Source organism: Temnothorax nylanderi, unplaced genomic scaffold (genome assembly GCF_030848795.1).
Source record: "Temnothorax nylanderi isolate EJ_2023f unplaced genomic scaffold, tnyl_v1.0 TNYL_tig0364_pilon, whole genome shotgun sequence".
In the NCBI taxonomy this organism is placed as follows: domain Eukaryota; kingdom Metazoa; phylum Arthropoda; class Insecta; order Hymenoptera; family Formicidae; genus Temnothorax; species Temnothorax nylanderi.
In genome coordinates, this window is record NW_027249426.1 from 39,370 (window position 1) to 52,005 (window position 12,636).

At 33.4% G+C, this 12,636-nt stretch overlaps 1 protein-coding gene and 1 long non-coding RNA gene across 4 annotated transcripts in view; both read right to left on the minus strand.

Moving 5' to 3' along the window:
* Window positions 1–250: 250 nt before the first annotated feature.
* LOC139781808 (osmotic avoidance abnormal protein 3-like) overlaps window positions 251–12,636 on the minus strand; it is a 35,220-nt gene continuing 22,834 nt past the window's right edge. Inside the window, exons 4-7 of the mRNA XM_071720701.1 lie at window positions 2,815–3,291; window positions 2,113–2,422; window positions 1,358–1,740; window positions 251–950 (exon numbers count right to left, since the gene is read on the minus strand). Of these exons, the coding sequence (XP_071576802.1) occupies window positions 266–950; window positions 1,358–1,740; window positions 2,113–2,422; window positions 2,815–3,291 (1,855 nt within the window). The 3' untranslated portion in view covers window positions 251–265. The remainder of the gene's footprint in view (window positions 951–1,357; window positions 1,741–2,112; window positions 2,423–2,814; window positions 3,292–12,636) is intronic.
* LOC139781809 (uncharacterized) lies at window positions 5,895–10,768 on the minus strand. Of its 3 annotated transcripts, none has more exons than XR_011720686.1 (6): window positions 10,551–10,768; window positions 10,136–10,468; window positions 9,659–9,868; window positions 9,361–9,564; window positions 9,075–9,236; window positions 5,895–8,988 (listed from the first exon to the last, which is right to left on the minus strand). It is a non-coding gene; the product is annotated as an uncharacterized lncRNA (long non-coding RNA). The 3 variants fall into 3 exon arrangements; XR_011720685.1 differs by having other exon boundaries at window positions 10,136–10,471; XR_011720684.1 differs by having other exon boundaries at window positions 10,136–10,765.

The following is a 12,636-nucleotide window of genomic DNA, read 5'->3' on the forward strand; positions in this document are numbered from 1 at the left end:
GCCCTTAAGAATAAAAGCAAAGACTTTTACCGCACGAGTATACAGCGTCTTATTCACAGATGGTAAAAGTGCATAGAAAGAGATGGTGATTATGTGGAAAAATAATAAATGTGCACCATAAAGATGTAAGATTAAACTCATGTAAACGTCAAAGTTCCAGGAATAAAATTATGTGAGAAAAAAATTAGGGGGCATTACTTTTGTACCGACCCTTGTATATAGCTAGATACTCTTATTCTTCTACAGTTATTACTTCAAAACTGCATTAAAAAATAATATAACAAAATTTTAATGGTTCAAAACATTCAAGTTTATTCTCTAGAAAACTTTGTTTTTTGAGTTGTGTCATTGTTGCAGCAAATAAGCGAATTAAATAGTAGCGTACACATAAATATAAACATATAATACTCGCGCGCGCATATGATATAATCTTACCGAAAGTCTTCGCTTCCTTTGCGTGTGCTAGAAGAGTATCCACTCTGCTTCTTCGAAAATAAGTGTTCACGGCATTCCAGCCGTTTTTTTCCTGTATATCTCGTCTACCGTCTTCTTCGTTATCGTTATCTTGATCACTATCATTCTCGTCATTGCTACTATTATTATTATTATTGTTATTGTGATCCTCCTTGGAGGAAATACCGGTGAGGTGAAGAATATCCGCCCGCGCCGTGGGGGCGGCCGGAGGTAGAGGTATATGAGGGGACACATCCGGCAAGCGCCATCGTCCCAGCTCATCGCACCAGGTCGCTGCCTCTCTCATCGCTGCAATATTTCGAAAGAGGCAGCCAGGACGAAGATAGGGTACCATGAGGTCGCACAATTGGGACGTTAACAGTTCTCTTCGAAGGAGCTCGCGACGTTCGGCGTCCCAGGATGCCTGGAGATCTGCTGCCTCAGCTTCTAATTGTTTTACTCGCTTCGCCATTTTCTTCAGTGCATCTTCTGTCGATCTGTTATTTTAAATATAGTGATCAATAGTGATCATTTATTTATTATTAATAAAAATATACTTATTAAAATTTATAGAGACATAAATAAGTTGTACATAAAAAAGACATAAAAAAGTGAATATTTTGTTCTTCAATCTCGAGCTAGTATTTCTTTTTTTCTATTATATTTATATTATTACTATCCTTCATCTGTTATTCCCTTTTAAACATAATTTTATTTTACATTATTCTGTTTGAATATTACTTTTTTTAAACAAAAAACAATTATTTTTTTTAATGATTAAATTTTTATTAAAATAGAAAAAAATAACGTTTTAAAATATTTTTTAAAATAGTGCGGTTTTTCAAATGATTTTAGTCTTCGGATAAATTATATACAAATAAACATTGATGAATATTGTACAAACCTCAGTTGGCCGTATACTTGGAAGACACTACCATTGGCATCGTTGGCTTCCAGCGCCCCTACAAGAACTTCTAGCTTCTTTCTTCTTTTCTCCCTCCTTTTTTTCAGTTCCGCATTACCGATCTCTTCTCCACCAATCGTCAGTTTCTCCAACCTTCTTAGAACGTCTTGTAAAGCTGCCTCTCTTTTCTTTCTTCTTCTTTCCATTCGTTCTTTATCCAACTCATTCATCTTCTCACATTCTTGACTGAGATTTTCAGTTTTGTCAATATTGTTCGTCATGTTTAATCCCGATTCGTAACGGAATTTCAGAGCTTCTAGTTCCTCTTTTAGTTTTTGAGCTGATAAATTTGAACTCTCGCACTCTTTCCGTATCCTCTCCACCTTTAATTATATTTATATCTTTCTTATTGTTATATATTGTATGTACAATTTGTATCGTGTATGCAAGTGAAAAGTATCAAATGTATTTTGAAGTTAAATTAAAAAAATATGCAACTCTTTTTTTACAAAGAAATAGATAAATAGAAGATTGTTTATATGTATATTGAATATACAAATTATATTCTAAAAATTTATAATTAAATTTATATAAAACTATATTAGCAATATATAATTAATAATAATAACAATAAATGTATAGAATGACTGTACAAGAGATATTTGTAGAATAATTAATAAGAACATTTATATACATATATATATATTTGTAAAATTAAAAAGTATAATAGAAAAATTATACGATTATTGCATCACCTCGTCGGAATATTGTTTCTCTCTTTCTTCCTCCGCATCTTTTTGGAAGTCCGATCCAGCGTTTAATGGGTCGCTGCAGTCAAGCAACTTCCTTAAACGTTGAAGTTCTAATTGATATTGTCTAAGAAGAGCGTCTTTAGGGTCTTCATTGACGATCGGCTTATTCTTGATGCAACGAGCTCGGGCAGCATAGCGCAGAGTGCTGAGGGTCTCTTCAGCGTCGATGTCACTTGGGCTTACGCAGGCGATCATCAAAGTTCTGGCATTCCCACCCAGACTGTCTCGCAGAAGTCTCGTCAGTTTACTATCTCTGAGAAGAATCATAGTACCTTTAGTTTATAATTACTTTTTATTTTGTTCTTTTCGATAATTTGTAAAATCTTAAGAAAGTGGAATCTGCGTTAAAGAATTATGTGTGTGTATAAATAAGTATAATATTATAAATAATATTGTATTTTATTGCATAATAATTAAATCATCTAAGACAGATAAGTCAAAATTGAATTGCAATTGCAGTGTTTGTTAATTCTTATGGGGTTTTCAACGTTTGGACATAATTTTCAAATGAGAAAGTTAAGTAAATACAATTTTTGATTATACGTAAATAATGTAAAATGAAAACTTCATCAAGTAGTGGTGTAAATCAGAAAAAATAAAATGAAAATTCATGAAAAATTATGTAAAAATTATTTTGCATAATACCTGTAAGGGACATGTCTTCCATTTCCGGCAGCTAACGCACTAATGACATTCCCTAATGCCGATAAACTCAGATTGATACTGGCAGCTTCTTTCAAACGATCTCCCGTAGCTCCAGTCCTGGTTTGCCTTTCGGATCCAGCTAGATCGACTAAATGCAATCGACCTCTCCTGATAGCATTACCACGTTTATCATCGTCATTGATGGCGATCGCCTCGAGTGACAGAGTTAAAACAGCATGACTCCTCGAACTGGCAGCGTTCATCTTCGTCGCGGCTGCGGCTCTCCTTTGATCGCCCTGTTGAACCAACGCGGCGCATTCGGTCGCGTCTTTGACGGTGACCTCGCGCAATCCACCCGCGACGTAGGAACCTTTCGTAGGGTCCTCTTTCAGTGTCAGGGTTTCCCCAGTGTCGTCTTGTAACAAATCTCGTAATCGCTCGTTGTAGATCTCGAGGTAACTGAACAACGCCAAATACCTGAACGTAGAAAATGTAATAATAAGCATTTGAGAAGAAATATATAATCTATATAATATGTAAAGAACTTTTATATTTCTCTCTTAAAATTGAATAACTTTTGTATAAGTTGTTTTCGTTGTGTAAATCGATTCGTGTTTAAACAATGTGATTCAGAACACATGTTTGTCCTTAAAATTCCTTAATTCTAATCTAACAATTTTTTTCTTTTCTAAAGTTTTGTACAAAGCTTAATGTAAAAAGAAACCAACTACAAAGAGAATATATATATTGCTTTGAAAAATAATTGTAGTGCAACTACTCTTAAAAAATAAAACAAAATTGTGTTACCTAACTCAACCCAAGTGGTATGTATCTTTGTATTCCTGAGGATCTTTCTATCAACCCAAGTGGTAGTAGTTTTAATTCTCCTTGATAAAATTATAATATTACAAAGAATCATTTAATCATTTTAATCACAAAGAATTAAAGAGGTAACATTATAAAATAAAAATATTTAATTAAAATAAATAAATAAATTTTTCTTGTAAAAAACTTGGCGCTGCTTTTTTAAGGTTAATCCAGACAAACTTGCATAGGTGCATAAGCATATGCATAAAGAGATGGATTGGTCTATTTCCTTTTGCACATATATCTGAACCAATCAATTTCTTACGCTTATGTTTATGCGCGATGCAAATTTGTCTGGATAGACTTTAAAAAAGCAGCGCCAAGTTTTTTACAAGAAAAATTTATTTATTTTATTTTAATTAAATATTTTTATTTTATAATGTTACCTCTTTAATTCTTTGTGATTAAAATGATTAAATGATTCTTTGTAATATTATAATTTTATCAAGGAGAATTAAAACTACTACCATTTGGGTTGATAGAAAGATCCTCAGGAATACAAAGATACATACCACTTGGGTTGAGTTAGGTAACACAATTTTGTTTTATTTTTTAAGAGTAGTTGCACTACAATTATTTTTCAAAGCAATATATATATTCTCTTTGTAGTTGGCGTAATTTAAAGATTTCATATATTTTTTTGAAATATATATATCACTTGGATTGAGTTTGGTAACGCAATTTCATGATATAATAATAATTTTGTTATAAGGTATATATATATATTCTCTCTTTGTAATTGGCGCAGTATTAAAAGATTTCACATATTTTTTTTTAAATAGATACCACTTGTTATTTAGGTTTTTTCGAGATAGATATCACTTGGATTGAATGAAGTAACAATTTTGTAATTTAATAATTTTGTGAGACAATTTTTGTGAGACAATTTTGTGAGACAATTTTTGTGAGACAATTTTGTGAGATAATTTTTCGAAACGTTGTGAGTTTAAATATATTAATTATTAGGCCAGTTGGGTCGAACAAAAACGACTTCTGTTTTTAATAATTTTGTTAAGATAGATATCACTTGGATTGAATAAAGTAACAATTTTGTAATTTAATAGTTTTGTGAGACAATTTTTGTGAGACAATTTTGTGAGACAATTTTTGTGAGACAATTTTGTGAGACAATTTTGTGAGACAATTTTGTGAGACAATTTTGTGAGACAATTTTTGTGAGACAATTTTGTGAGATAAAATTAATGATACTACCACTTGGTTTTTTTCAGAGGTAACAACCACGCGTGTACTTGGCGCCCTTTTTTTACCTTTTTTAAAAAAGGTAATTTTGTACTAATATCATGCATTTTGTAGTGTTACGCATCCTCTTCTAACTAGTCTTATAAAGAGTATATCTTACAAACAGTATGTACAAATTGTAAAGCTAAAGGTGTTACAGACTATTATTTCTAAGAAAATAGATTTTTTTAAATAACATGTAGACATGATACAAATAAAACAAATTTATTCTTTATGTTTTTTTGTACTTTTAAGTACTCTGCATTTAAAAATAATTTACATTATTTTCATCCATTTGTATCATGTCTATTTGTTATTTTAAAAAATTTGGCAATTATACCGTTCAATAAAGCAAAGTTTCAGCTTTAAGAATCTGTTTTTTGAATTGCAATACGATGATTTTTAAGGAAGTTATGAGCAATCAAAGTCAAAATGCTCATTTCTTATTCAATCCACGATAAAAACTTTCAAAAGTAGAGATTTCAAGCTTTAAAATCCTCTTTTTAAATTTAAATTTTGTTCATTTTTAACAAAGTTACAGCTGCTTGAATTTTGCCTATTTTTAAAGATAAATTTAGTGTTCTTTTAAAATACCTGACACATTGAAGATAATGAAAGTGCTTCTAGCATGCTCGGATTTTAGATTTCAAATATGCAACAAAATCAATCTGTAAGTATTTCTTCAGAAAAATGCATCAACATTGGTTAGCGCTTAAACGTTAAATTTTCTTTTCCTGCGTTAAAAACTAAAGCTACGATTTATTTAAACATTATTGGAGCAATAACTAGATTAAACATCAATTTAAACATACATGTGTAGTTTGGACAGGATATAAATCCAGGTCAGAATTACAAATTTCTTGAATGTACCAGCATTTAATTATACAGTAAATAATAAATTTATTTACAGTTACAATAGATTATACATATTAAATAAAACTTGATTTGGTAAGTATGAAGTAAATAACAATATAATAGTTTTATTAAATGTTTATTTAGCAATTATGTTTTCATGTATGTATAAGAAACGTAGCATATTCACATATTCACTTTGTATGTGTGTGTTCATATGTGTATGGTCAGAGGTACGAATATAATACTGACGGGTTATATTACTGCTTAAAAATACGGCTTAAAAATAATTATGTTACTGTCTCGGTCTTCTGCCTCGTCTACCCCAATGGTGGTTAGCTGACGACATCTTTCTTCTTGTCGTCGTATCCCCGCGGCTCTACCTCTTGGTCTTCGAACTGTAAATATGCTCATGTACCATAGCGTTTGGTCCAAAGCGTTTGGTCTGCACTATGCGATCGTGTTCTTCTCTATTATTGACAATGCGATCAAGTGCGATTTTTTTGCGAATTTTTATTACAAACGTTCTTCATTACATTAACATAACAAAGTCTATACTTTCAAGGTACATGATGATCGTTTTAAAATGGTGTCTACCTGTGAGATCTTTAAGGATTATGCGCAGTGTTCAAGCTCCCGCACGGAGCACATTAAGCTAAATTAGTCTTCGTTATTTTATTTTTATCTTGCAAATTGTCTTTATTTGTTCTCTCTCTCGCGAGCTTACCGATTATTAATATCGAGTCGCCGCAAGCGCTTGGACACTTCGATAAGATTAAAGCGATCACAGACAGAGGCATTCCGGTAAACGAAACGCCGCGAACACCCCAATAGATACAGAGGCTAATACTTCTTTTCTTTTTTTTTAAGGATTTCTAATGATATCCGTACCGCACGTAGGACGTTCTCGTCGTTGCGAAACCGTTTCACGACTCGGAGGCTGCAAATGTAGCGAGTCGAGTTTGTAACGCAAGCTCCGTGTCCCAATTCGTTCTAGATGCGCTCCTCTCTACCTTATGTAATACATTACTCGCGTAAAGTATCGCGCAATTGTAATTGTACGTTATAATTAATATGTAGTACAAATAGAGAATATACCGCGCGCGCGTGATGTAAAATTGTAAGAGTAGACCTAAAAGGTAGTAAAATCGTAAAACGTAAATATCGTAGAAAAGTTTCGCGAAAAAGCAAAGGCTCGTTCCAAAACAATAGCGGAAGGCTTATATGAAATAGAATAAGAAAGCATTTATACTTCTAGTAGACCGTCGTGTTATAGTTCTGAAGGCACTGTTCAAAAGTTTATTACATTTCTTGGAATAACGGATCTTCGCAAAACACCTCTTCGAATGGTGCGACAAGGAGAGTCGTTATAAACATCGACATGACCATTGCACACGCCTCCTTCGGTCTATATCACAAAATTCAAAATAGAGTAGTCTCAACTTGACAGCCTGTGCCACAATGCCAATGCCATATTTGTCGGGTCTGTGATCGGTTAGGAATTATCGTGAGCTAGCAAAAATCGATGGTCAGAATTCAGGCTTATGATACGCAATGGCCGGTGCATTTCCATTAATTATGTCATATCAATATCGTATCATTATATTACACAAACGCTTATTAATTTAGAGGCACATTGCTAAGGGTCTCGGTTTTTTTTCTTTTCAAGTTGCTCCCTACATTAATGAACTTATGACAATTAGTTAATTACGATTATTCAATACGACAGCGATTTGGCATATATGTATATATATATATATATATATATATATATAGAAGAGAGAAGTGTGTGTGACGAACGAACGGTGGATATCTTTCTTGAAAAGAACATTAATGTGTGTCAAGGTAGTTTAACCTTTAAAGGCCGGGGGTGGTCGAAATATCGACCACCCAAAAAACACAATCTATTTGATGTTTTCGGGCAAAATTTGTGTGTTGAATAAGGGAAAAATAGTAAAAAAAAAAAAAAACTCTTCAAGTCCTTTTCCCGGCCTCTAAAGGTTAAAGACAATATTTGAGCTCGGAATTTCTTAAAATTAAGCGTAAAAAAATGTCATGTGCATAAAAATAATAAGACAACTCTCTACAGATGCTATAACGATCCCGCTATCGGATTTCCTTACCTAAGCAGGAAAACTTTGGCTACTGCTACACGCTATTTGTACTTCGGCGAAAAAGAGCCGAATTTACGATTCTTGCTAAGAACACCGATTGCGCATTTAGAAGAAAAAAGAACGGTACGCAGCACACACAGTACCTAAACCAGCAACAGATCATTTATATGTTCAGGAAGACCTTAACAGTACTATATATGCTCACGCTTTAATAAATCTGAATTCTACGCACAACGATTGTAATGTCAGAGAAGCATTTACTGTACTCAGAGAGTGTACTTTTTGCCGGAATGTTTAAACGTGATATTTCTTTTCTTTTTATATTCACACACAGCACTGGACTATTTGCGTTATTCGCGCTCATAAATTATTTAAAAGCTCTTAGTCTTTTGAACATTAAAGTCCAGAATGCTGCTCTGAGATATGAATGCTCTACAGAATGTACATAGTAGACAGCAAAAGCGTCTATACCACAGAATGTTCACATTTGCTCTGATGCAAAATATCGTTTTCTTTTTTTTTCTCGAGCTACAAAAATCAGGCTGATGCAATGGCAGATACTATGTAGATATATAAAAGTTAGCTTTACAACATGTAATTAACTTTACAACATGTAAAACCTGATAAAGTTCTTAAAAAATCTAAAGAACATTCCCTGAATAAGATCAATCACACGACAATTCAGTCCTCTCTAAGTATCGTACTTTGATCGTAGAACGCATCAAATAATTTCTTTTAAGGGAATCAAAATTTTCTAAAGTAATATGTATATAATCAGTGATATATTCTCATGAATGTGTGGGTCCGTCATGGTACCAGCCTGGATCTGGCCAATCAAATCATGTGATTCCGTAGGGTCTAGACACAGACATTTCTCTTCCGCATCCGTACAGATGAGCCACTAAGATAGATCACAAAAAGTACGGAGTGGGCATTAGAGGTGGGATTACTCTCTCGGAATCAGGCACTGCGTGGAACAGCACTGGTGATGTCTGATCCACTGTCGTGAACTGCATGATACTAGCTATGTTACCACATCGATAACAATAATTTGGGACCGACCACACTGTGACGAGTTTGTCATTAAACATGTACCTATAACCTGCATGATAAAAATATGCGTCATCAATACATACTTCCGAGATATTTAAAAAAATCTGCGACAGAAATATTTGAGCAAAGACATACCTTCCTGAACTAATTGGTGCGCCCTACAGATGAGTTTAAGATCATTCACTTCCATGAACATGTAAGTCACTTTGCTGCCAAACAGCCAGCCTGCACCACGCGGACTTACTGTCCATGTTTCTACATCTTCTGGATCGGACCAGACCAAATCACAGAAAGCACCTGTAATATGGCAATTAAGCAACGATATTTCATTATTATTGTACAATAACAGTAAATATCCAGTCATGTAACTTTTATTATTATGTAACTTTTGCAATGACATATCACTTTATACAATTAATACCTTTGTGTGGAATCTCTTGATTTCTTTCAATCGTTCTAATTTGATCTAGTGTTCTAATAGCTGGAGACAATCCACCGTGTACACAAAGAACCTGTTCATCAATTAACTAAAACAGAATTTTATTCGAGCGTAATCAAAAGTGGAGTTATACCCTACAACAGTACTTCCACGCATTAGCATTGCCGTACTTGTTTTGGCATTCATCTAGAACAGAAAATGAAGAGACCAATGAAATCAAAGCTTTATTATACACAAATGTAAAAAAAGCCCAGAAAAGAAAGTATCGTTGCGCACTTACCGTAAAATCCAAATAAACGTGCGTGATTTGTCTAGTTTCGTGATTACCGCGTAGTAACGTTATCCTGTCGGACCATTTAGCTTTAAATATGAGCAGACGAGTAAACGTTTCTAAGCTATAGTAGCCCCGATCGACAAAATCTCCCAGGAATATGTAATTTGTATCTGGCACGGGGCCACCGTTACGAAACAGTTCCTCTAAATCATAGAACTGTAACAGCACAAAAACATGAACAATCTGATGTATATTAATATCACGATTGTGTACAAATAACTATACAGCTACAGAATATTAAAATCGAAAAGTTGTGAGGCAATAGATAATGGAAGACTAATATTGTTGCGACGCTAATTCGGAAGATTAAAATCCGCTAAAACTTTACGTCGATCCCGTAGCGGTGAGCAAGGATGCTCCGACTTTGAGGTTAGTACAACATTCATCGCACGATACTGTTATAATTGCAAATCGGAAACGTACCTCGAGTCCAGCTCTTCTGCGATCAACGAAGTCGGGATCGAACGTGTCAGTCGTCACTTTCTGCCAAGCGTAGAGAACCTCTTTTCCGGCAGCGGTGGTAACACGATGTAGGGATACGAAATCTCCAGATAAGCACGAAGCAATTCAAATTCAGTATATCGCCGGCACGATTACGGTGTTACTACCGTTTCGCGTACGCGCGTTGTCGCACCTTACCTCGCGACAGCGTGCGGCTCGTGCAAACGTTAACGCACGGCCGCAATCGCGCGGCAGAAACGCCTCGTGTGAACAGGCTCCTTGACTCCTTGACTCCTTGATCTCAGTATCAGCTCTCTGCTGTCAATATATATAAAGAGTCACACGGTCGGTCTCGCTCCGACACTACCGTATCTCTCGATAGGTTAAGTGAACTGACTGTGACGTGACAGCACGCTGAACGCACTAACTATCTGCACTGCGCGCAGTACAAACACGTATATGAACGCACTATATCTGCACTAGAGTCCCTCTAATAAGGGCTAATTCCTTTTAGCGACACAAGTCGACACAAACATCGTTCTATCCTTCTTGGCATTCAATGAATAACAAAGACAGAACGACACTTGTGTCGACTTGTGTCACTAAAAGGAATTGGCCCTATGAGTCGCGACACGTGGCTGCCACTTTTGATTGGTCCGGCATTTTTCAACAACTCCCGCCAATATTTGAATTGTGGAAATGACAGTAACAGTAAATTGTGGCAAAGGAAATTAAAAATATATATGATAAAAGCAAAACATACATAAGAATTTTCTCTGTACAAAAACTGTGTGAAGAATCAACAGTTTGAGTAAGGAAATAAAAAGAAAGGGAAAAAGAAAGAACGAAAATATTACAATGATAGTAATTTATTGTATTAAGACACTTGTATTTAAAAAAAAATGTTATGCAATACATAATAAACTATATAAAATAAAGAATATAAAATATATAATAATAAACGAAATATTTTTATAATTTATTGTATTAAGACACTTGTATTAAAAAAAAAATATTATGGAATACATAATAAACTTTATAAAATAAAAATATAGAATATATAATAATAAACGAAAATTTTTATTGTATAGTTTTATAAATTATTAGAAAAGCAAGACATATTGAAGCTTATTAAGAAAAAATATTATGCATAGCCATGGATTTGCTATCATACCGTCGATTTGCTATCGTTATTTTTCTTTGATAATATGTAATCGTAAAACGACAAATCTTTTAATAATTTGAAATACAACTGATGACAGTTTAAAATATGATTAGCAGAAACATCACGAAATTTAGATATAAGAAATGATTTGATGTTGGTATTTCCTATATCCGAAAAATATTTTGAATAATATCTGAACATCTGTTCTAATCGTAAAAAAATGCCGAATGTAAGTTTGTTAATAAAATATAAAGAATTCTCAGTGTAAGCTTTCAGTTGTACTAATTTTGTAAAATGATAAGATAATTTACTCTTAGATCCTACAGAAAGCAAACACTTGTTACAAATTTTACACCTTCGGCTAATTGAATTAATAATGTATCCGGCAATATTATACAACGAATTCAATTCAAGATTAGACAGTTGTATTATGTAAGGATTGAAAGGGGGAAGTGTATCTATATTTATTACATTATTATTATTTTCCGCAATACTTATGCCTTTTTGTTTTTTTTTTTGTTTTTTTGTCCTTATTTAAGTATTCTAGAAATCCTTGTAAATAATTTCCCCCATCATTATCGTAACTACTACTATAAATATATTTCATGTACATGGCTATGGAAATAAGTTTTAAGTCTTGAATAAATTGTAATGGATGCGGTATCACATGCTTTAGTCTGATTTGTGAAAAAAGATTTTTTACGGCATCTTGAGTAAATCGAGAAGTTAAAACAAATTGCACGTTTCTGTGTTCAAGGAGATAGTCAGTTAATTGAAGTATGGATGTAGTAGTTATAATAATGCCTCTCTGTACAGGTTTAAATTCACCATTTCCTATTTGTAACTCTGTAAAAATATCAATAACTTCTCGTAAAAATTCGATATTCTCAGTATATATGTTTTCTACTTTTTTACCAAGCGCTAGTTTACAAGTTCTTGATGTAACCAGACTAAACCATTTACATATAAGTTTGACAAACCACGCAGTAGTATAAAAATCATCTTTATTACGTTCATGCGCTAATAATTGAAATGAACTGCTAACATCGTTCGAAAAAACATTTTTAGCTTTGTTTACCCTCATTTTACTGAAATTGTTCGTACATTTGATATCAGAGACTTTAAATCTAGGCGTTAATAATAGTTCCGAATTTTCTTGAATAGTTAGCAGTTCATCGAAGTGTTTTAAATATATTTTGTTTGTCGGTAACTTATATTTGTGTACGGTATTTTCAGAAATGGTTATTACTTTGTTATTAATCAAAGCTTGTTTCAGATTTTTGAGAAGATGAGGTGGGTCGGCAATAACATACAAATA